This window comes from Papio anubis, chromosome 1 (assembly GCF_008728515.1).
Source record: "Papio anubis isolate 15944 chromosome 1, Panubis1.0, whole genome shotgun sequence".
In the NCBI taxonomy this organism is placed as follows: domain Eukaryota; kingdom Metazoa; phylum Chordata; class Mammalia; order Primates; family Cercopithecidae; genus Papio; species Papio anubis.
In genome coordinates this window covers 6,809,887-6,834,580 of record NC_044976.1, presented here as the reverse complement: position 1 = coordinate 6,834,580, position 24,694 = coordinate 6,809,887, and the positions used below count along the sequence as shown (strand labels likewise).

The following is a 24,694-nucleotide window of genomic DNA, read 5'->3' as shown; positions in this document are numbered from 1 at the left end:
CTTGAAAAGTTTTTATCCAAGGACCCTTTCCATAATGGAAAAAGGAACTAGTGTATAAAAATTCACCAGTACAACCAATTTTTTTTTTCTTTTCTCTTTTTGTTTTTTTGGAGACAGGGTCTTGCTGTGTCACCCAGGCTGGAGTTCGGTGGTGTGATCATAGCTCACTGCAGCCTTGATCTCCTGGGTTCAAGTGATCCTCTCACCTCAGGTTCTTAAGTAGCTGGGACTACAGGTGTATTCAACCATGCCTGGCTAATTTTTGTATTTTTTTTGTAGAGATGGAGACTTGCTATGTTGCCCAGGCTGGTCTTGAACTCCTGGCCTCAAGCAATCCTCCTGGCTCAGCTTCCCAAAGTGCTGGGATTACAGACATGAGCCACCACACCCAGCCCTCACAGGTATTTTTTAATAGCACATTAAAAACACACAGCTAATAAGCAGAGAAAATAATAAGCCTCTTAAAATTCTGCTTGTATGCCTTTCCTCCTTGCTGTGTAAAATGTGTTCACTGTTCTATTTCAGTGCTATAGGGACAGTTAAGAGCTACAAATGAAGGTGATACGGAATTAAATTTCACAAAAGAAATGAGGGACAAAACAAGGAATGATCAGTAGTTTGCTAAATGCCCTGTTTATTCTGCAAACAAGGCTTAGAAATGTATAGACACAATTTGTAGGCTGAGAAATCTCTGTGTAGTTGTGAGTTCACAACTATACTTCCGCAAAAGCAGTAGTGACAGCCGCTTCTGAACACATTAACCTACCATTGTTTTGTTTAGAGCGAACATAGTGGAATGGATTCCTAATGGCCTGTTTCTCTAAGTGATCATCACAGTTCGCTGCTCTAGTCTTTAAGAACAAGTGGAGCCTTCACTTGAGCCGCCACCTCCTTGCCGTTCAGGGCTTCAACAATTGCAAGTGCAAACTCGAAGCTGGTCCCAGGCCCCCGGCTTGTAAGAATCAGGCCGTCCTTTTCCACACGATTCTCAGAGTAGGTGTAATGACCTGCAAAGTAGAAACAGAAAAGGTGACATTCTAATGGGCTATGTGATGAGAAAGACGATTACTTACCAATTCAATTCACTATGACAGCATGTGAACCCAACCTGCAGGTTAGCCATTCAAAAACATTTACTTGGCACTCCAAGCTCTTAGAAGCCCCCTACAAGAGTATTTTTAAAACTGCAGAGCAAAAGGTGAGAGAAACCACTGTTAGAATGAAACAAATATGTGTAAGTTAAATGCAGCTGCTAAGACTTTAAGTGTCGGGGGAGATGTCAGTGAATGACAGTTACTCACATCACTATTTTACAACAAAGCTCCAGTGTCAATTCTGAAGTGCCAGGGAAAGGATGAGGGGATGCGGCAATGCTGAAGGCAGAAGCCACCCTGATCAACATGTGGCGGCACGCACACCCTCTGATGCCTCAAAAACAACCACAGCACAACATACTGGAGGCGGGTATGCATGTGTGTGTGCGTGTGCAGGTAGAAAGCACATTCACTCTCAAGGACTACTTTCCTTCTGCATCCCCGCAACCCCTGTGCCAACCAGTTGGCTATTTCTTGGCAAATATAACATCAAAACTGGGATTCTTGAGCATGGATGCCCTGAGCTCTGCCCCTCCACAGCAGGTAGTCACCAGCCTCTCCACTGCACACAGAGCCTAACCTCTCCCGCTATACCCATCCCTATCACTCTCCCACCTGGAGCTTCCCTTACTGAATACAACAGGTTCTCTCCTGCTCCAGGATGAGCTCAAGGGCTGCTCCCTTCACCCATAGACCAGCTCTGGGTTCCCACTTTCTTGCCCCTTTGGTTTCAGCATCAACAAAAATCCCTCAGAGAGGGTATCTGTGACCACCCCCACCTTCCCAAATTACGTTCCTCTGTTGACTCTATCACCACATCCTATTTACTGCCCTCCCAGCATTGATACAATCTATCACAATCTATAAACATTTCATTTCCTTGTTTATTGTTTACTCTTTAAAAGGGCTGGGCCTTCATCAGTCCCTGTCTGGCCAATGATATCCATGGCACACAAGAGGCGCCCCTGAAGTGTAGGTCAAAGGCACCAAACACCATTCTCGACTGATCTCTTTTCTCCACCTGTCCCCTGCTTTAAAGAGGAAGGATCTCTGCATGATTATAGCTCTCCCTTCTGGCTGTGCACCCCTTCAACCCATGCCCAGCACCCAAAAGCTCTCTCTCCAGAGTGTGAAGCAGGGCACAGCCAGTTCCCCATGGAAAGCCCTTGACAACTCTCTCCAGCACCTGAAGGTCACGCTGAATTCCATGTCACAGGGCATGGAGCCCTGTGCGGTCCGGCCTTCGCACAGAGACTGGGCTGGGACCAGAAGGGAGATGGAAAGGAACCTGTTGTCTGGGTAGAAGCTGGTGGTGCCTGCACTAAGCTGGTGACAGTGATCCAGAGGAAATGGAGGTTTGAAATGAAGGCCTAGGTGAGGAGGCTTCAAGGATGACTCCAGGCTGCCTATCCCAGGTGACTGGATGATGGTGACACCACTTAGTGATGTGGGGACACAGAACAGATTTAGCGGAGGGGAAGCGACAAAGCTCCTCTGTGAACTCCTGCTCTATCCTGATGCACCTGCCACACAGGCAGGCGGGTGGCTCTGGCCACTAGAGCTCAGTGCAGACCTGGGAACACCCCGAAGGCACAGCTTTCTCTTCTTCTTCTGTTCCCAGTGCCAGGTACTAAGGAGGAGCTTAGGAAACGTCTGTTCAATGAACACACATAAAAATTCATCCGAAAACCTCCCTTCAACAGAAGCAGAGTGCTTCTGCTGTATTAATGAGCTTTTGAAACCACACAATGTTCACTTCTTTTCCAAGGAGATTAACAATGGCTACAGGAACTTGTCTTACTGTCATTAGAAACCAAGCCACCGCTGGTCGAAGGCAGTGAGTTATCTCAATTGATCGTTCACAGGCAGTTACTCCTTGTTCTACTCTTTCTCCTCTTCTCACTACTGTGCTTGACTAATCTAAAAAATTTAAAAAATCAGGTCACCCACCAAAATAAATGAATAGAGTACATTAAAAATTTCCAATTTAACTATTCTAGAGAAAAAGAGGATCCCTAGTTTGAGGGGAAAAGGTTTATCATAATCTGGCCTCATTTACTGATGGTTAAACCAGGCCAAGACCATTTCAAATGATAACCTAGAAACTGGGTGGGCTAGGTCTTCCAGAGCAACGGTGAGATGCACAGCTGAGAGTGGGACAACACAAGGCACAACTGTAAATGGTTCACTGAACAGTATCCTTGTGGCTAAAACAGTGCAAATAGGGTTTAAACTGGTTAAATATGCTTAAAGGTTATACGGTTCTTGTCGGACTTTTAATCGGGAAAAGCAAAAGGTTTAAGGTTGCCACCTGCATCAACCTAGTGGCGAAGACAGCACACACATCCTGTCAGCGCTAGGAAGGCATTGTGCAAACTTGAGGGTGGAACTGTGACCCTACAGTGAATTCAGATTTTACACTTCCCATTCCAACCAGCAGAAGGCATTGATTTTTATTTCTTTATTTTTTTAAACCAGACTCGAAGTCTTAAAGTCTCTTCAGAGAAAAAGCAATGGGAAGCCGGGCGCAGTGGCTCATGCCTATAATTCCAACAGTCTGGGAGGCCAAGGCAGGTGAATCACCTGAGGTCAGGATTTGGAGACCAGCCTGACGAACATGGTGAAACCCCGTCTCTACTAAAAAATACAAAACAAAAAAAAAATTAGCTGGGCCTGGTGGTGGGTACCTGTAATTACAGCTACTCAGGAGGCTGAGACAGGAGAATCACTTGAACCTGGGAGGCAGAGGTTGCAGTGTGCTGAGATGCGCCACTACACTTCAGCCTGAGTGAGAGAGCAAGACTCCGTCTCAATAAAAAAAAAAAAAAAAAGTTGGGGGGCTGGGCGCGGTGGCTCACGCCTGTAATCCTAGCACTCTGGGAGGCCGAGGCAGGCAGATCACAAGGTCAGGATATGGAGACCATCCTGGCTAACACGGTGAAACCCTGTCTCTACTTAAAATACAAAAAATACGCCAGGCATGGTGGCGGGCGCCTGTAGTCACAGCTACTTGGGAGGCTGAGGCAGGAGAATGGCATGAACCTGGGAGGCGGAGCTTGCAGTGAGCACAGTGAGCACCTGGATGACACAGCGAGACTCCGTCTCAAAAAAAAAGACAATGGGAGGGCACAGGACACAGGTCAGCAACTACGAGTCAGGGCCGAGGCCAGGTTACTGCCTGCTTTTGCAAATGCAGCTTCACTGGCACAAAGCCACCCTGCGTTTTTAGGACTGTCTGTAGCTATTGTGGAGCTGCAACAGTTGACTAGCTGCCAGAGAGCTGAAGTCCCAGAAAGCCTGCAATATTTACCACCTGGCCTTTGGGGAACAGTCAGCTGACCCCTGAGCAGAGTTCTGGGTTCAAATCCCAGGTCTGCCATTTGGTGGCTGTCTGACCTCTCAGAGCTTCACTTTTTGGTAAAATGAGAATGACATCAACCTAGCAAACAAACAGTACTCAGCAGTGGTGGCATGCAGTGGTGTACAGAGGCTAGGAGAGGGCAGTTTTTTCACCAACAATCCTGAAGCAGGTTTATCCTCAGGCAACGGACAAGGAAACAGGCTCGGAGAAACTAAGGAAACCTCCCACAGTGAGTAGGGAAGCTGAGGGCCACCCCAAGATGCCAGGCTCCAGAAACCCTGCTCTTCAGTGCTCAGGTATGGGACCAGGCATGCGGATGCCATCAAACAGTGGACAAATGAGAAATGGAATCACACATTACACTTATAACCGACTTATTCTAAAATCGGAGGAATTAAAAGATTATGGGGACTGAGGCTGGTAGCACACACCTGTAATTACAGCACTTTGGGAGAGCAAAGTGGGAGGGTCATTTGAGCCCAGGAGTTTAAGTACCACCTGGGCAACACAGTGAAACCCTGAATCTACCAAAAACAAGAAAAAAGAAAAAAGACTATGGCCTTCAGATGGGATTGCTTATCTGAGGAGAAACTGTCACACTGATCTTTCAAGTTCACAATGAGGGCCTCACCCAGAGCAGACTCCCAGGTGATGACTGCAGCCCTACCTCTCAAAGTGTCCTGAAGGGGTAGACATTTCAAGTATCCACTTCTTATAATAGAGGTTACTGACTAAATCCAACACCTGGTAACTTAAATGTGTGTGGGAGCCTTTTGCTACCACAGAGCAGGGGAGGGGCAGGAAGGCAAAACTGGATGCAAGGCAGAGGGCTGGGCTTGAGATCTGGCCTCAGTCTCTCCTTGTTTGTGAAGCTAGGATGATGCCACCTGCCTTGCTGGGCACTGGGGACCAGGAAGCTCCACCAAGATAACGTAGGGGAATCTGCTTTGTAAACTCCGAGTGTGAGCATCAACAATCTGGTATTTTTCTATGCCTGACCAACCTCAGTGTTTTTGAGGCACTAAAGGAAAACAGATGCAACAGGTACACCTTCAGGTAGTGCAGGAGGGCGCTCTGCTTGAGTCTTCCCTCTGAAGACATCACAAAGGGAGCCCAGTTCTGTTCTTTCTACTTCTTTCAACCCTCTAAAATCCTTCCATGAGTTTAAAGTAAATTAAATTCCTACATTTAAAATGCCCAGAAACCAGAGCCTTTTTTAAAAAGTACTAATTATTATTATTTTTTTTTTGAGATGGAGTCTCGTTCTGTTGGCCTGGCTAGAGTGCAGTGGAGTAATCTCGGTTCACTGCAAGCTCTACCTCCCCGGTTCATGACATTCTCCTGCCTCAGCCTCCCAAGTAGCTGGGACTACAGGCGCCCGCCACCACGCCTGGCTAATTTTTTTAGTATATTTAGTAGAGATGAGGTTTCACCGTATTAGCCAGGATGGTCTCGATCTCCTGACCTCGTGATCCACCCGCCTTGGCCTCCCCAAGTGCTGGGATTACAGGCGTGAGCCACCGCGCCCGGCAAAAAGTACCAATTTTCAGATAGTTATAATGATAACACAGTATCTTTCCAGCAACTAAAATGAAACCATAAGCAGGGCACAGTGGCTCACATCTATAATCCTAGTACTTCGAGAGGCCAAGCCAGAAGGATTGCTTGAGGCCAGGAGTTCAAGACCAGACTGTGCAATATAGTTAGACCCTGTCTCTACAAAAAAATTTAAAAATTAGCCAAGTGTGGTGGTTCATGCCCATAGTTCCAGCTACTTGTGAGGCTGAGGTGAGAGGATTGCCTGATCCCAAGACGTGGAGGTTACAATGAACTGAGATCACACCACTGCACTCCAGCCTGGGTGACAGAGCAAGCCTCTGTCTCAAATAAATTAAATAAATTAACAAACCATGGATTTTCAGGAAAACACTGCTCTGGATCAAATGTAAGTGTATGTAGAATGTACAACAGCAAGACAGAACCCTCATGTAAACTATGGACTCTGGATGATGATGTGTCAATGTGGGTGCAGATTCTGGTGCAGGATGTTGATAGTAGGGGACGCTATGCATGGCCAGGTGCAGGATGTTGATAGTAGGGGACGCTATGCATGGCCAGGGGCGGGTGGCTGGGGAGTGGGTAGTGGGTGAAGGTAGACAGGAATTTGGCTGTGAACCTAAAACTGCTCTAAAAAAATAAAGTTTAGTAATTAAAAAACATGCAGTATAATGAAAAGTGCATCACTTTTAAAAGGGAGCTCAGATATGCTCACAACGGCATTCAGAGATGTTCATTACGGCATGGTTTACAAGGGCAAAAGCAAAACACCACCTCCATGCCCACCCCCAGGAGAAGGTTACACACAGCACGGCATATTCTAACACTGGACTAGCAGCTGCACTTAATGAGAATGAAGCAAATCTAAATCTACACATGCTGTTAAAAGATAACATAAGATATAATGTTAAGTTAAAAAAAAGCAAGCTGTAGAACAACACATTTAGTAGATCTCATTTTAGTTAAAATAAAAAGGATAGTATGTATATAGATAAAATTCTATAGTTATACAAGAAACTTTTTTTATTTTTTTGAGATAGGGTCTTGCTTTGTCCCCCAGGCTGGAGTGCAGTGGTTAGATCACAGCTCACCACAGCTTTGACTTCCCAGGCTTAAGCTATCATTCCACCTCAGCCTCCTGAGCAGCTCCAACTACCAGTGTGCATCACTACGCCTGGCTAATGTTTTTTGTATTTTTAGTAGAGATGGAGTTTCACCATGTTGCCCAGGCTGGTCTCGAACTCCTGGGCTCGAGCGATCCACCCACCTCAGTTTCCCAAAGTATTGGAATTACAGGCGGGAGCCACTGCGCCCAGTCTACAAAAAACTTGTGGTGGCACATGCCCGTAATCCCAGTTACTTGGGAGGCTGAGGCAGGAGAATCCCTTGAACCTGGGAGGCGGAGGTTGCAGTAAGCCGAGATCGCGCCCCTGCACTCCAGCCTGGGCAACAAAGTGAGAGACTCCATCTCAAAAAAAACAAACGAACAAACAAAAAAACACACAAGCATATGGGCTGGGTGTGGTGGCTCACGCCTGTAATCCCAGCACTTTGGGAGGCTGAGGCAGGCAGATCACGAGGTCAAGAGTTCAAGGACGGGTGTGGTGGCTCACACCTGTAATCCCAGCACTTTGGGAGGCTGAGGCAGGTGGATCATGAGGTCAGGAGTTCAAGACCAGCATGATCAACATGGAGAAATCCCATCTCTACTAAAAAACACAAAAATTAGCCAGGCATGGGGGGGCGCACCTGTAATCCCAGCTACTCAGGAAGCTGAGGCAGAAGAATCGCTTGAACCCAGGAGGCGGAGGTTGCAGTGAGTGGAGAATGCGCCATTGCATTCTGGCCTGGGCAACAGAGCGAGACTCTGTCTCAAAAAAAAGTTCGAGACCAGCCTGACCAACATGGTGAAACCCCATCTCTACTAAAAACACAAAAATTAGCTGGGCGTGATGGCATGCACCTGTAATCCCAGCTATTCAGGAGGCTGAGACAGGAGAATCACTTGAACCGGGGAGGCAGAGGTTGCAGTGAGCCAAGATCACGCCACTGCACTCCAGCCTGGGCGACAGAGCGAGACTCTGTCTCAAAACACAAACAAACAAACAAAAACAAGCATATACTTACCTCCATTCATCATTTTGTCTTTAGCAAGAGGGTGTGTGGTAACTTTACTTCCAAAACCTATTTCATGAGCCAACAGAGCAGTAGGACCTAAAAATAAAAATAAAAAGATCTAAGTGCGGATATAGAAAAACCCCACATTTAAAAAATCACAATAGTGCCTGGCACAGTAGCTCCTGCCTGTAATCCCACCAAATGGGGAGGCCTAGGTAGAAAAACTGCTTGAGCCCAGGAATTTAGCATCAGCCTGGGCAACACAGACCCCTTCTCTAACAAGAAAAACTGCAACAGCAAAGTATTCTTCAAAATCAAGAGGCTCTTACCAAACATACAGCTACGATTCTGAAATGAAACACTTCCTAGTACGAGAGATAAAGTATGTTTATAACAAACAATTTGCTGAGCACATCTGGCAAAAGCACAGAAACTCAAAATACTTCAATAACCATTTACTCAAGAAGATTTACCTTGATACCAGCAGAGCATACACAGATAAACAATATGCTCACCTCTCTCACCTCCCCCACCCCCAGAACAGGGACCACATATACCAGGAGTCCGAAGGAAAGGGAGGATTACTGTGGGGCAGGCTGAACTTCTTACCTCACTCTTAGTAAAAGGAAAGACTTAGTTACATCCTAAAGGCAACTGGTACTCTCTGAACTTCTGGATTTTATTGCTCTTTTATAGTTTTATTTTCTATATGAAAATGGGAAATTAGGCCAGGCGCGGTGGCTCATGCCTGTAATCCCAGCACTTTGGGAGGCTGAGGCAGGCGGATCACAAGGTCAGGAGATCAAGACCGCTGGCTAATATGGTGAAACCCCATCTCTACTAAAAATACAAAAAATTAGCCGGGCGTGGTGTTGGGCGCCTGTAGTCCCAGCTGCTTGGGAGGCTGAGGCAGGAGGATGGCATGAACCCGGGAGACGGAGCTTGCAGTGAGCCGAGACCGCGCCCCTGCACTCCAGCCCGAGCAACAGAGCGAGACTCCATCTCAAAAAAAAAAAAGAAAAGAAAATGGGAAATTAACACTCATTCATCCACCTGTCCATCCAGGTATACCAGCTGGTAGGATTAAAATCGACAGCACACTGTCCCTGAAGGAGATAGCCTGTGAAGTGCCTGGAAGTGTGAGATATAAAGGCACTAGCATCACTTTACGAAAGCTACTTAAGCAAAGAACCACATGGAAGTGTCAGTTAATGAAGTCTTTCCAAATTGACAGGTCCTAACTTGAGATTTTTATTTAAATGTATTCACTGAAAATGGCCAACTTCAGGGAGGGTCACAAGCATATTGCGTATGTAATAGTCCTCAAATAAGGATTAAAAACAAAGATTTCATATACTTTTAATTGTTATTTCATCTTAAAGCTTTTTACAAAGTATTCATTCTACCTTTTCTCTCTAAGCCGCACATATAAACATTGTAAAGCCTCACATGACACTTAGAAGGATGTTTCAGAACAGCACCTTGACTTTGGAAACACTTAGGGTGCCCTGGATGGCTAAGATCCTACGGCACAGTCTGTACACTTTTAGTGTCAGCAAACTTGAGAGGTCTTGGTCTTACTGACCTTTCATTTTTCAACAAGACTCCAAGGAAGGAGTTATATAATATACCCACAGGCTACTCAGACTGTAACTGTTACAAACAGGAAGATCACACAAATACTACCTAATTACATAAGCTTTCTGCCTAATATCAGGTGTCAGTTTCAGACCAAGTCCTGATTTATAGCTCTTAAATCAAAAGCCTCAAATGTCTCTTTTCCACGTTACTTTTTACACACAAGACAGCTATGTATGGTAGCAAAGTTTTAAAGTCTATAAGAATTGAATAATAATTTTTATTTGAATGGATTTATAAATTGCTTTTAATTTTTATTTGGTAAGAGTTTAAGAAGAAATTCCTACATCATCTTGTATTTTAAAGTAAACTTTAATAGATGATTGTACAGTGAGGAAAGTGATCAGTGAGAATTTTTAGGCTGCTCCCTTCAATGTGGTAATAAAATCACTGCTACAATGATGTGCATAAATTTACGTTACAGTTGGATGCAGGAATTTACTGATGTCTTTCTTACTCATCATGGTAAGCTCATAATTACTGTTTTCTGGGGCTTCAGAACCCTATTTGGAATATTGGAGAAGAGACGTTTCACTCTCCTAGGACCTGGGATTCTGATGGATGAAAACTCTCTGCACTCTGCACTACAGTGCAGAGCGTGCAGCTGACCACGTCCCCTTCTGCAGCCAAGAGCGCCACCCTGTGGTGACTTGCAAAATGACCACGTCTGCCAACTCCCCAGCTCCTCCAGGTGGCCAAGACCTTGTTTCCAGAGGCCTTATTCCTAGACCTGGGCATGTCAGCTGACAATTGTCCACTCCTCCAACTCCACACTTCCTCCGCCTCCCCCACTCAAAGTAAACTCATTTAATTTTCTTCTCAACATAGACTCCCTTCCAATTTGCCTTCCTCATTCACTCAATATTAAGGACTAGGCTAATATTCTTTGTGTTCAAAATGTTTCCAATTCCTAACTGCAACACTTCAGAATAATCCTGGCTGAGCATAGTGGCTCACGCCTGTAATCCCAGCACTTTGGGAGGCCAAGGTGGGCAGATCATGAAATTACGAGTTCGAGACCAGCCTGGCCAACATGGTGAAACCCCGTCTCTACTAAAAACACAAAAATTAGCCAGGCATGGTGGCAGGCGCCTGTAATTCTAGCTACTCGGGAGCCTGAGGCAGGAGAATCACTTAAACCTGGGAGGTGGAGGTTGCAGTGAGCCGAAATTGTACCACTGCACTCCAGCTTGGGCAACAAGAGCAAAACTCCGTTTCAAAAAAAAAAAAAATCTTATTTTTCTGTTTGCCAATTTAAAAGATCCAAATCTCTTTCATCACTCCTCTTTTCCATTCCCAAAACCCTCATCTCAATTCGCTCAGCTCATCATCACATTTTTTCCTATTTTTTGTGTAGTGCCCACAACAGTGGTGCAGGATATTCAATGGTATAAACACACTGCTAGTGTGTTTCCATTTACTTTATTATTATTATTATTTTTTTTTTTTTTCTTTTTTGAGCCAGTCTGCGCTCACCCGCCGGGCTGGAGTGCAGTGGCAGGATCTCGGCTCACTGCAAGCTCCGCCTCCGGGTTCCAGCCATTCTCCTGCCTCAGCCTCAGGGTAGCTGGGACTACAGGCGTCCATACCCTCGCCCGGCTAGTTTTTTGTATTTTTTAGTAGAGGCGGGTTTCACCCGTGTTGTTAAGCCAGGATGGTCGCCGATCTCCTGACCTGCGTGATCCGCCCGCCTCGGCCTCCCAAAGTGCTGGGATTACAGGCTTGAGCCACCAGCCCGGCTCCATTTTTACTTTATATACATACATATATATATATATGTGTTGTGTTTTGAGGCGGAGTCTCGTTCCTTCTGTAAGCCCAGGCTGGAGTGCAGTGGCATGATCTTGGCTCACTGCAGAGCTCTGCCTCCCGGGTTCCACGTTAGTCTCCTGCCTCAGCCTCACAGTAGCTGGGACTACAGGTGACCCCGCCCGGCCTTCCCGGCTAATTTTTTGTATTTTTAGTAGAGACAAGGTTTCACCATGTTAGCCAGGATGGTCTCGATCTCCTGACCTCGTGATCTGCACGCCTTGGCCTCCCAAAGTGCTGGGATTACAGGCGTTAGCCACCACCCCCCTGGCCTATTTTTACTTTTTTTCTTAAGAGACAGAATCTTACTCTGTCATTTAGGCTCAAGTGCAGTGGTGTGATCATCACAGCTCACTGTAACCTCAAATTCCTGGGCTCAAAGTGATCCTCCCACCTCAGTCTCCTGAGTAGCTGGGAATACAGGTGTGCACCACCACGCCAGGCTGATTTTTTAAAATATTTTTTTGTAGAGATGGAGGTCTCACTATGTTGCCCAGACTGGTCTTGAACGCCTGGGCTCAAGTGATCCTCCTGCCTCAGTCTCCCAAAGTGCTAGGATTACAGCTATGAGCCACCACAGCCAGCCTGTTTATTTTTTAATGTTGATTTTAATTATTATAAGGCTCATGCTTCTTGGCATGGCATTTGATCTAGCCTCAGCACAAAACAGTGAGCCAGATGAGGTTGATCTTTTTTGTTGTTGTTGAAACGAAGTCTCGCTCTGTCGCTCAGGCTGGAGTGCAGTGGCACGATCTTGGCTCACTGCAACCTCCGTCTCCCGGGTTCAAGTGATTCTCCTGCCTCAGTCTCCCAAGTAGCTAGAATGACAGACATGTACCACTATGCCCCGCTAATTTTGTTATTATTATTATTTTATTTATTTATTTATTGAGATGGAGTTTCGCTCTTGTTGCTCAGGCTGGAGTGCAATGGCGCAATCTTGGCTCACTGCAACCTCCACTTCCCAGGTTCAAGCAATTCTCCTGCCTCAACCTCCCAAGTAGCTGGGATTACAGGCATGAGCCATCATGCCCAGCTAATTTTGTATTTTCAGTAGAGACAGGGTTTCGACATGTTGGTCAGGCTTGTCTCGAACTCCTGACCTCAGGTGATCCACCCGCCTCAGTCTCCCAAAGTGCTGGGATTACAGGTGTGAGTCACCGCGCCCGGCCGTGGCTGATCATTTTGCTACTTTTGTGGCACAGGACAAACTGATTTGCGGTTTTTACTTTCAGCAGAATCATAAGGAAACAAACTCAGCCCAAACTCTTAACTTTCTTCCTTTGGTCAAAGCATCTAGGACTGAGGCTTGCTTCACAGCAGCAGAGCCAAAGAAAACCAAACTCAAGGATCTGTGACTTTCTCTCCAAAGAGGGGTACACCTGCTTGGGCTGCAGTGACTGCAGTGCCCTTTGGCAGAGATAACTACCTGAGCCTCAGGGCAGGTCAAAAGGCTAGTGATGAGTCTTGTAGCAAGCCCATGTACAAGACCTGCCAGGGTGATCGACCGCTGTGGTTCTTCCCAGCCCCTAATGCCAGGGTTCTCAAACATTTAGGTCTCAAAATCCCTTTAGCTTTTATGTGGGTTATATCTATGAACATTGCCATATTAAAAATTATTACTTTTTTTTTTTAGATAATCTTGCTCTGTCACCCAGGCTGGAGTGCAGTGGCGCCATCTCGGCTCACTGCAACCTTCGCCGCCTGGGTTCAATAGATTCTCCTGCCTCAGCCTCCTGAGTAGCTGGGATTACAGTCACGCACCACCATGCCCAGCTAACCGCCCAGCTAACTTTTGTATTTTTAGTACAGATGGAGTTTCACCATGTTGGCCAGGCTGGTTTTGAACTCCTGACCTCAAGTGATCCTCCTACCTCAGCCTCCACAGTAGCTGGGATTACAGGCGTGCACCACCACGCCCAACTAACTTTTGTATTTTTAATAGAAACGGGATTTCACCATGTTTGCCAGACTGGTTTTGAACTCCTGACCTCAAATGATCCGCTCACCTCAGCTTCTCAAAGTGCTGAGATTACAGGCATGCGCCACCATGCCCGGCCAATTATTACTATTAATGGCAAAAACCACAATTACTTTTACACCAACCTAATAAAACTGGGAAATTTTTAAAACACAGTAATAGATGCTCAAATGATGGTATCATCCCACTCTGATGTCACTCCTGAAAGACTGAGAAGAAAAAAGGCAAACAACATTTGTTTGAAAGACATGGTCTCAATCTGTTGCCCAAGCTGGAGTGCAATCATAGCTCACTGCAGCCTCTAACTCTTGCCCTCAAGCAACCCTCCCATCTCAGCCTCCTGAGTAGCTGGGACTACAGGTATGCAGCACTGTGCTCGGCTAATTGTTTGTTTGTTTGCTGAGATGGGGTCTATGTTGCCAAGGTTAGTCTCAAACTCCTGGCTTTCAAGAGATCCTTCTGCCTTGGCCTCCCAAAGTGCTGGGATTACAGGCATGATCCACCAACCTGGCCCCTCAGTAGTATCTGCTTTGACCTTGCAAGTGCACCAAAAGAACATTGAGAACCACTGACTGAATGTATCAAGTCCCTAGGACCTCTGGCCCGAAACTTCTTTTAAAAAGCCTACTGTGTTGAACAACATAGCAACATGTTTTGATGTTGATGTTTACCAAACCATCCATTCATTCATTTATTCATTCACTCTTCTGACAAATATTTATTTATTTTATTTTATTTACTTATTTATTTTGAGGCGAAGTCTCGCTCGTGTACCCCAGGCTGGAGTACAATGGCACAATCTCGGCTTACTGCAATCTCCGCCTCCTGGGTTCAAGCGATTCTCCTGCCTCAGCCTCCCAAGTAGCTGGGATTACAAGTGTGCACCACTACGCCCGGCTAATTTTTGTATTTTTGGTAGAGATGGGGTTTCACCATGTTGGCCAGGCTGGTCTCGAACTCCTGACCTCAGGTGATCCGCCCACCTCGGACTCCTAAAGTGCTGGGATTACAGGTGTGAGCCACCGCACCCGGCCCTGACAAAAATTTAATGAAGACCTACACAACAAGGAAGGTGCTGGCAAAAATTACAGCATGGGAAAAAACCAAGATGGCAGAACATCATCTGATATGAAAGCAACAAGAATGGATTTTAAAATGGCTATGAGAAAATAAAATATTACTAGGATACAAAGATGAGGGACATCTGTGAAGCACCAAACGTCCTTATTCTAAATTGTGTGGCAGATAATGCGGTGCCCAAGATAACTCGGCAGTGAGAGAATCAGAAACGCCCGGCAGCCAGCAGAAAGCACCACGGCGCTTCTGAATCTGCAGGGCAAGCACAGGGCAGAGCTGCTGCGTTGATGTTTGACGGATTCTTGCTGACTGTGTGCTGGCACAAAGACTTTCTGGCACAGAGACCTGCTGTAACAAGCTGTTTACTGAATTCCAGAGGGCCTTATTTTCCTCCGAGGTCAACCAAACACGGAAAACACTAAGTTTCACAGCACGTAGACCAAAGGCATGGAGAGGCAGAAAACGGAACAACTGTCCTCATTTCTGAAATGACACCAACTTCATGCCACCCAAACTAAATACACCAACATAGACACCCTGCATGCTTTATGAAGGGGAAGAGCTATTTGAAATCAAACCACCGAATGAAAGGCTACCCCACCCACCAATGACACTGCAACACAGGCTGCCCCTGCACGTCACCTGCACAGATGGCGGCTATCAGGCCCTTCCGGTTTTCCTGCTCCTTCAGTATCTCCTTCACGGCAGCAGACTAGTGAAAAGAAAACCAAAAATACATCAAGTTATCATTAAGCCACTAACCAATCACTCACTAGGAAACTTTGGAAGAATTTGATTTTAGCTTAAACCACAAGCTCTCTGACCTATTTTCCAACAATATTTCTAAATCACTGGTATAAAAATGATCAAAATGTGTCTATATTATATTATTAAACCCAAGCAAGGCATTTCTCATAAGAGAAACGCATTCCTCCACATTTAAAGATCAGAAGAAAGAAGCAATTTGACCCTTGCCATTTTGTACTCCATGGAGAAACAAACAGGAGGAGGGAATGTGGTGTTTTGGGTGTTTTCAGATGGCAGATAGAGGAAGAAAATCTAGCAGGAAATGATCCCTCATGTCTGACTCAACCCACTTCTTGAGTGCTTCTGGCAGCCCCAACTCTGCCTACTGGTGTGCCCCTCACCCTGGCCTCTGACTCCTCGCATACAACTTAAAATGAGGAACAGTGGTCTCTGCTGATGGCATTTGTCATTCCTGCTGGCAGCCCTAGCCCCACAGCCTCCCCCATTTCAGACTTTGAGTAGACAATTTGCCCTTCCCAAAACACAAAATCTGATCATTCTTCTGCTGGTGGAAAAAAACTAAATCATCTTACTTTGGACTGTATTCACCGAAATCTGTTCATAACGGTTCCACCAATTCAGCTTACTTCCATGGCAATTTTTTTTTTTTTTTTTGGATAAGACAGGTTCTTGCTTTGCTGCCCAGGCTAGAATGCAGTGGTGCATTCACAGCTCACCGCAGCCTCAAACTTCTGGGTTCAAGCCATCCTCCCACCATAGCCTTCCGAGTAGCTGGGACTACAAGTGTGCACCACTGTGCCCAGCTAATTAAAACAAAAATTTTTGTAGAGATGGGGTCTCGATGTGTTACTTAGGCTAGTCTCAAACTCTTGGCCTCCAGCAATCCTCCTGCCTCAGCCTCCCAAAGCACTGGGATTATAGGTGTGAGCCACTGCGCCTGACCTCCAGAGAAAATATTAAAAACGTTTTTTTGAGGCTGGGTGTGGTGGCTCATGCCTATAATTCCAGCACTTTGGGAGGCCGAGGTGAGTGGATCACGAGGTCAGGAGTTTGAGACCAGACTGGCCAACATGGTAAAACCCCGTCTCTAATAAAAATACAAAAATTAGCTGGGCAAGGTGGTGCGTGCCTGTAATCCCAGCTACTCGGAGGTTGAGGCAGAAGAATTGCTTGAACCCAGGAGGCGGAGGTTGCAGTGAGCCAAGATTGTGCCACTGCACTCCAGTCTGGATGATAGAGCAAGACTCTTGTCTCAAAAAGAAATAAAAAAAGAAAGAAAGAAATTTTTGAGTTAATGCTACAACACCATTTTGTTAATTTTAGTTGTTTCTATTTTTTTTTCACAGCCTCCTCCCTGAAATATCTGAATAATAACAAAATCAACAGAACACAAGCAGATGCTGAAATTCTTTAGTTTTTTTCCCCCCAGCTTTATTGAGGTATAATTGAGTAGAATTTTTACCTCAGATAAATTCTGTGCACCCAGATTACCTCCTGGTAGAACCACCACATCATACGGTCCCTGTAACAGTTTAAAACATAAAGAAAACAAAAACATTTCATTTCAACTGTGCATTAAAGTGACAGTCCAGTAACACTTCCCTATTTTAAATGTGGGAAGCACAGGAGATAGCCTAAATATCTGCCAATAGAACAGTTAAATAAATTAAGGTGTATCCATATGACGGAATGTTGTTTTAACTAGCAAAAAATGCAAAACACCTGTATATAGTGACATGCAAGGATGTCCACGCTGCAAAGTAGCAGGGGTAGTATAATCTCCTTCCTGTAAAAGACAATGATACATGTATTTATGTGTAGATGTATGCGTGTATGAGTACAATCATCACAAGCACCCCCACCTGACATATTGTGTACACAGGTAGTCACACACCAAGGAAGACACTCTAGTTGCTAACAGGAGTAGTGTGGGATGGGGCAGAGGTAGAATGAGAATAGGACACTTAACATTTTGACTTTATATGTGTCTATATTGTTTCAATTATTGTTCAATAAGAATGTACATGAGCAACTTAAAAAATTAATCGAAAAACAGGCCAGGCACGATGACTCACGTCTGTAATCCCAGCACTTTGGGAGGCCGAGGCGGGCAGATTACCTGAGTTCAGGAGTTCAAGACCAGCCTAGCCAAAATGGCTAAACCCCCATCTCTACTAAAAATACAAAAATTAGCCGGGCGTGGTGGTGCACACTTGTAGTCCCATCTACTTGGGGGGCTGAGGCAGGAGAATCGCTTGAACCTAGGAGGCAGAGGCTGCAGTGAGCTGAGGCTGCGCCACTGCACTCTAGCCTGGGCAACAGAGTAAGACTCTAAAAAAAAAAAAAATTAACAGAGAAACAAATTTTAAGTAAAAGGCACAAATTTTTTTTTTTTAACATTATGAAAAATGTAACGGGGGAGAATTTGAGTATCCCCCCCCCAAAAAAATCCTAGAAATCTAATTAATTTCAAACTTCCTGAAATTACAAAATGGAAATTGTTTTAACAATACTTTAGGACTTCTTATTTATTTATTTTTATTTTATTTTATTATGTATTTATTTATTTATTTTTGAGACAGAGTCTTGCTCTGTCACCCAGGCTAGAATGCAGTGATCTCAGTTCACTGCAACCTCCATGTCCCGGATTCAAGCAATTTTCCTGCCTCAGCCTCCCAAGCAACTGGGATTACAGGCACCCACCACCACACCCGGCTAATTTTTGTATCTTTAGTAAAGATGGGGTTTCACCATCTTGGCCAGGCTGGTCTCGAACTCCTGACCTCGTGATCCACCCGCCTTGGCCTCCCAAAGTGCTGGGATTACAGGCGTGAACCACTGTGCCCGGCCAACAATACTTTAGGACTTTAAAAAGAGGTTAAAAAAAAAATCTAGTCATTAAACAAATTACAAAATAAAAATGTATTATGTATTTAGTGCAACCTATAAAATTTTTTGAGAGACAGGGTCTCATTCTGTCACCTAGGCTACAGTGCAGTGGTGCAATCATAGCTCACTATAGCCTTGAACTCCTGGACTCAAGCAATTCTCCCACTTCAACCTCCCCTGTAGCTAGGACTACAGGCATGCACCACCACAGCCAGCTAATTTTTTTTATTTTTGTAGAGACAGAGTCTCACTACATTGCCCAGGATGGTCTCAAAACTCCTGGGCTCAAGTAATCCTCCTGCCTCAGCCTCACAAAGTGCTAGGATTTCAGGTGTGAACCACTGTGGCTGGCTTAGAATCCCTTTTAAGACCATAAACATCCTACTGTTGATTCAAAACCAAGCAAAGCTCAAAACTCAAAAGAAAATGTGTAAAGTATAGAATTAATTTTACCCCTTTTAGAATCTGCACTGAAAAACAAAAACACACAAAAGGTAACACCACTTTCTCAAAAAACTATAGTAAACAGAACTACCATATGGTCCAGAATCCCACTACTGGGAAAGCAGCCAACGGAAAGGAAATCAGTATACTGAAGAGGCACCTGCACCCCCTTGTTTACTGCACCAATACTCACACTAGCCAAGACATGAAATCAACCTAGGTCCAACAACAGATGAATGCATAAAGAAAATGTGAATATGGCATTTATACACAATGGAATACTATCCAGCCATAAAAAAGAATGAAATCTTGTCATTTGTGACTACAAGAATGAAACTAGAGGACATTATATTAAGTGAAAGAAGCCAGGAACAGCAAATTAAACACTCCATGTTCTCACTCATAAGTGAAAGCTAAAAAAAAATTGATCACATAGAAGTACAATGTAGGACAGAGGATATTAGAGGCTGGGGAGGATAGAAGAAAGTGGGGATAGGGAGAGATTTGTTAAAAGATACAAAATTATAGCTAGATAGGAGGAATAGGTTCTGGTGTTCTATACCCCTGTAGAATGACTGTAGTTAACAATCACAGCTTCAAATAGTTAGGAGGATATTGAACGTTCCCAACACAAAGAAATGTTTGAGATGATGGATATGCTAATTACTCTGATCCAATCACTATATATTATGCACGGAAACATCACGCATCCCATGAATATGTACACTTATTATCTGTCGATTGAAAATAAAGGTAATCACTGTTTTAAAATGGCCAGACACCATATGACACAAACACAAACAGAAATGAAAAAAAAATTATTACTATTATTTTTGAGACAGGGTCTCGCTCTGTCACCCAGGCTGAGGGCAATGGCACAATCACAGTTCGCTGCAGTCTCAAATTCCTGGGCTCGAGCAATCGTCTGAGTCCAAGTGATCCTCTTGCCTCAGCCTCTGGAGTAGCTAGAACTACAGGCGTGCACCACCATGCCTGGCTTTTAACATTTTTAATTTGCAGAGAAACGGTCTCACTATCTTGCCCGGGGTGGTCTCAAACTCCTGGCCCCAACTGATCCTCCCACTTTGGCCTCCTAAAGTGCTGGGATTACAGGTGAGCCACTGCACTTGGCCTGGAATATTTACTTCTGCTTGTCATTTTTTAATTTGTTTCAACAAATCATATGTAAATACCAACAGTCTAATTTTCTACAATCCAGTAATGAAAAATCTGAACTTATTAGAAAGGATTAAACTTCTTCCTATGTATCTGAGGACAGCACAGGGAATCGCACTCCAGGTTCCTCAGCAGTGCACAATCAGCCATTCGTGAGCCAACTCTGCCTCCTTTCCCGCCATGACTCTGCTGTCAGAGGGTACAGTCCACACTCCTGTCACCCTGCCTGACGATGGAGTCTGCAAAAGCGCCTGTGGGGGAGCATGTTTCTGAGGAAAGGGATGCTAGCTTCCAGAAGTGTCCATTGTCCTTAAACGTAAGAGTCATAATTCTAAAGATACTGAAAAAGGAACACAACTAAAGTGGAACTCTGAAAGTATCTTTAGAAAAAAGAATAATGGCCGGGCATGGCACATGCCTGTATTCCCAGCTACTTGGGGGGTTGAGGTGGGAGGATTGCTTGAACCTGGGAGGTTGAGGCTGCAGTGAGCTGTGACTGCACCACTGGACTCCAGCCTAGGGGACAGAGCGGGATCATGCCTCTAAAAAAGAAAAAAAAGAATGGAAAATGTGGCAGTTGATTTATAGCAGGTAAAAATGTGTAATAGGAGGCAAAGATGCCTATGTAAGCCGGAAGAATACTGATGGGAGAACAATGCAGCCATCCATCTAAGCACCAACTCAACCATCTCGCCACACGTCCAACCGGCCACCTATCTACCCAGCCACCCACCTACTGAGCACATTCAGTATCAAGCAATTGCCACATTCTATGGATACAGAATAGAAAGACAAAATCCTCACCCTCTTAATCTGTCAGGGGAAGACATTCAAGCAAAATCATTTTCTAAAATGAGTCTGTGCTAACAACAGTCTTAGACATTTCAAGAAACAAAGAAGCCGTATGAAGGAATACCTCCATGTATGGATTACAAACCTCTTTTTTTGCATCTTCAAGACTGGCATCAGGACAAATGACCACATCACGGCTACACTGTACTGGGTCTTTTCCAGCCAGACCTGCAACGGTGACCTTAATCTACAAGAAAGATGTTATCATAGTTAAGAACACTGAAACATAAATTCAGAGTAACACTGTCTTTAAAAAAAAATAGAGATGGGGTCTCACCCTGTCACCTGGGCTAGAGGGCAGTAACACAATCATAGCTCACTGCAGCCTCCAGCTCCTGCGCTTAAACGATCCTCCTGCTTCAGCCTCCCAAGCAGCTGTGATTACAGACATAGGCCACCACACCCAGCTAGAGTAACATTTACACAGCTGCCCTGTTTGAAAGTAACATGGTAGGAAATACTGCACCACAACTATATCAAATGTGAACTAATACATTGGCTAAATATATTTAATAACTAGGTCTGCCCTGGTTTGCCTGGACAGACTCTACTTATAGCTGCTGCCCTGTCCTGTGTGACTGGACATCCTTTCTCCCACAAACGTTCTGGTTTGGGTGACCAGTTATATGATCATCCTGTTAATAACTCACCTTGCAAGTTTACTGTTGCCATTTAAACCTCATGGTATTTTTGTAAAACAGAAATGCAAGTCAAAACAATGAAATACTGCTTTATCTTTCAAAAATTTTTAAAGTCAACAATACCAAGAGCTGGCACTGGGAAAGTGGGAATTTTCCTACATTGTTGGTGGGACTACAAACTGGGACACTGGAGAGCAACTTGGCAAAACCTAGTCATGCTGACTATGGGCAGTCCTTCGGCCTAGTAATTCTACTTTTAGATATATAACCTCAAAAAACTTCCACATATTTGCACAAGGAAACCAACACAAGAATACTTATTACAGAATTGTAATGCTGTAATTAGAGGAATGGGTAGATTATGGCATTCAGTGCAACATCAGGCAGCAATTTTAAATGAATAAACTAAATCAACATAATGTCTTCATTTCTGAGAACCAGAGGAGTATAGGGTTAACAGACTCTGGGGCCAGGCTGTCTGGGTCTGAGTTCCGGCTTTTGGACTTACTGTGTGACATGGGTACATTATTTAATGTCTCTGTACCTCAGTTTCTTCAACCATAAAATGAGGATGGCGATATCTAACTCACAGGGTTGTTGTAAGGTTTATCAGCACTTAGAATGATGCCTGGCACAGAGTTAGTTCTACTTCAGTGTTCACTATTGTTAGAGAGAGAGAGAGAATATATAAACATGCAAAATGAGAACCACGGTCAAACACTACCTTAAAGGCAGGTGCGGTAGCTCACACCTGTAATCACAGCATTTTGGGAGGCCGAGGCGGGTGGATCATGAGGTCAAGAGTTCAAGACCAGCCTGGCCAAGATGGTGAAACCCTGTCTACTAAAAATACAAAAAATTAGTCAGGCATGGTGGCGCGGGCGCCTGTAATCCCAGCTACTTGGGAGGCTAAGGCAGAGAACTGCTTGAACCCAGGAGGCAGAGGTTGCAGTGAGCCGAGGTCGCACCACTGCACTCCAGCCTGGGCAACAGAGCGAGACTCTGTCTCAAGGAAAAAAAAAAAAAAAAAAAGACATGCATGCATGGATACACAAGATTGCGAGGACAGCAGTTATCTTTAAGGAAGGAAGACAGGGCATAGGACTGGAGAAATTTACAAAGGAAGCTTCAACTGTATTTCTTCGAAGCATTTGTTCCTTAAGAAATGAGTCTGAGGGGCCGGGCATGGTAGCTCACGCCTGTAATCATGGCACTGTAAAAGGCTGAGGCAGGCGGGTCACTTGAAGCCAGGAGTTCGAGACCAACATGGTCAACATGGTGAAACCCCATCTGTACTAAAAATACAAAAATTAGCTAGGTGTGGTGGCGGACACCTGTAATCCCAGCTACTCAAGAGGCTGAGGCAGGAGAATCTGTTGAACCTGGGAGGTAGAGGTTGCAGTGAGCAGAGATCATACCACTGCAGTCCAGGCTGGGTGACACAGTGAGACACCATCTCAAAAAAAAAAAAAAAAAAAAGGAAAGAAATGGGTCTAAGGACAGTGCAGCGGCTCACGCCTGTAGTCCTAACACTTTGGGAGGCCTGAGGTAGGTGGACAACTTGAGCTCAGGAGTTGGAGAGTAGCCTGGGCAACATGGCAAAACTCTGTCTCTACAAAACGTACAAAAATTAGCCAGGTGTGGTGGCATGCATCTGTAGTTCCAGCTACTTGGACGGCTGAGGTGGGAAGATGGTTTGAGCCCAGGAGGCAGAGGCTGAAATGAGCCGAGATCCTGCCATTGCACTCCAGCCTCGACAACAGAGCACAAAACAAAAAAGAAATGGGTCTGAAGGAGACATGGCAAGACATCAACAAGCACTAAATGGGGGCAGTGGATCAACAAGTATTTATTCTTATGTAATCTCTGAAATTTTGTGTATATTTGAAATCTTTCATGAAGCACTTTTAACACTATTTTATTCAAAATGATTTAAAAATCCAAAAACCATTTAAAACACGAATGGCTAAAAATCGATGTGGGACTTACCCCAGCTCGCCTCATGACATCTACAGGGATGACCGTCTCCATTTCCTCTGCTCCTTTAGCCAGGATGACCAGAGCTCTTTTGGAAGCCATTTTTATATGTTTAAAGGCTTAAAAAAAAAAAATTTTTTTTTCAAAAAACTTCCACTGCAACCCTGAGATACCCCAAAATTTAAAGTTTACGAGCATTTTCAAGCAGAGTAAGTACTTCCTAGGGAAATGGTTCTCACAGACAACTGAATACGAAAAAAGCAGCAGGGTAGTTATCTTAACGTTCATTTGTATAGTTTCAATTGCTCTGAGATGCAAACACAATGAGGCTGCTCAGAGGTGTAGTATTGCTTAGATTTTCTTCTACCATGTTCTCTTAAATTCAGCTTTAATAATATGTTGCAAATGAGATTTTCTAAAATACGTGGGTCTCTTGCATTTCACACAATGTACGTGGGATTTTCTAAAGTACGTGGGTCTCTTGCATTTCACACAATTTCGTGGGATTTTCTAAAGTACGTGGGTCTCTTGCATTTCACACACCGCGGGGAGACGGTCTTTTTTGAAGTACTGTTTCAGAGAAACGACTAAACTGAATTTCATGGGCAAAAATTTACATAGGGTCCTTCGCAATTAACCTGTAATTTTTTGGAGGGGATTTTTGTTTTCTCAGTTCCAATAACTGTACTAAAAAATTGTGTGTGGGGGTCAACAGTGTTAAATGTCGGAGCACTTTATGACTGAGAAAGATGGAAATCCCCTCACTGAAGTCAACCCAACTACATTCTGTCTCTCCGTGCAGAGTTCTCACTGCAAACGACAGCTACTCAACGAGGTTCCCAATCTTTTTTTTGCCTATTTAGAGATTATCTGGAGGATTTACCGTCCAAGCAAAACACAGTTTAATAAAAACGGTTAGCCAGTTCCATGCCGGCGAGAGATGAGGCAGAAGATTCTGGACGCTTCAGCGTTGCCACCACGCTGGCGGTCAGTCAAGTCCAACGCCAGCGACTGGGCCCGACTGGGAGGCTGGAGGCGAGGGCGGCCCAGACCCAGGCCCCGCGCCGGTTCTGAGCCAGCGGGACACCGTCCAGCGCCCCCACGCCGCCCAGCGCCACGGCCCACACACGCGCCGCGCCCCCGCTGGCCCTGACCTGCACCCCGCCCTTCTTCCTGCAGACGCAGCGCCCCGGCCCTTAGGCGACCACTCACCCCACACCAGGCTGAAGGTGAACGCACGCCAGCACGCACGCGCGCCGCCCGGCCTCCCTCAGCCCCACACTGCGCAGACTCACGCAGCCTTGGCATCTCC

General features: G+C 45.0%; 1 protein-coding gene across 3 annotated transcripts; it reads right to left on the bottom strand.

Annotated features, from left to right (window-relative positions):
- Window positions 1–607: 607 nt before the first annotated feature.
- On the bottom strand, window positions 608–24,694 carry PARK7 (Parkinsonism associated deglycase). Of its 3 annotated transcripts, none has more exons than XM_003891055.3 (7): window positions 24,595–24,694; window positions 23,395–23,501; window positions 20,850–20,951; window positions 16,866–16,925; window positions 15,278–15,347; window positions 8,140–8,226; window positions 608–1,007 (listed from the first exon to the last, which is right to left on the bottom strand). In XM_003891055.3, the coding sequence occupies exons 2-7, from the start codon at window positions 23,482–23,484 to the stop codon at window positions 847–849; spliced, it is 570 nt and encodes a 189-aa protein (XP_003891104.1). In that variant the 5' UTR covers window positions 23,485–23,501; window positions 24,595–24,694; the 3' UTR covers window positions 608–846. The 3 variants fall into 3 exon arrangements, with proteins under 3 accessions (XP_003891104.1, XP_003891105.1, XP_003891106.1); XM_003891056.3 differs by having other exon boundaries at window positions 24,537–24,662; XM_003891057.2 differs by lacking the exon at window positions 24,595–24,694 and adding an exon at window positions 24,266–24,449.

What these genes read in the sequence shown, in the direction of transcription:
- PARK7 (XM_003891055.3), bottom strand. Translation starts at nt 23,484, where the DNA reads ATGGCTTCCAAAAGAGCTCTGGTCATCCTGGCTAAAGGAGCAGAGGAA. An exon ending in TTGAAGATGCAAAAAAAGAG is followed by an intron (nt 16,926 to 20,849) that starts GTTTGTAATCCA and finishes AAACTGTTACAG; the next exon opens with GGACCGTATGATGTGGTGGT. An exon ending in GATAGCCGCCATCTGTGCAG is followed by an intron (nt 8,227 to 15,277) that starts GTGACGTGCAGG and finishes TTTTATTTTTAG; the next exon opens with GTCCTACTGCTCTGTTGGCT.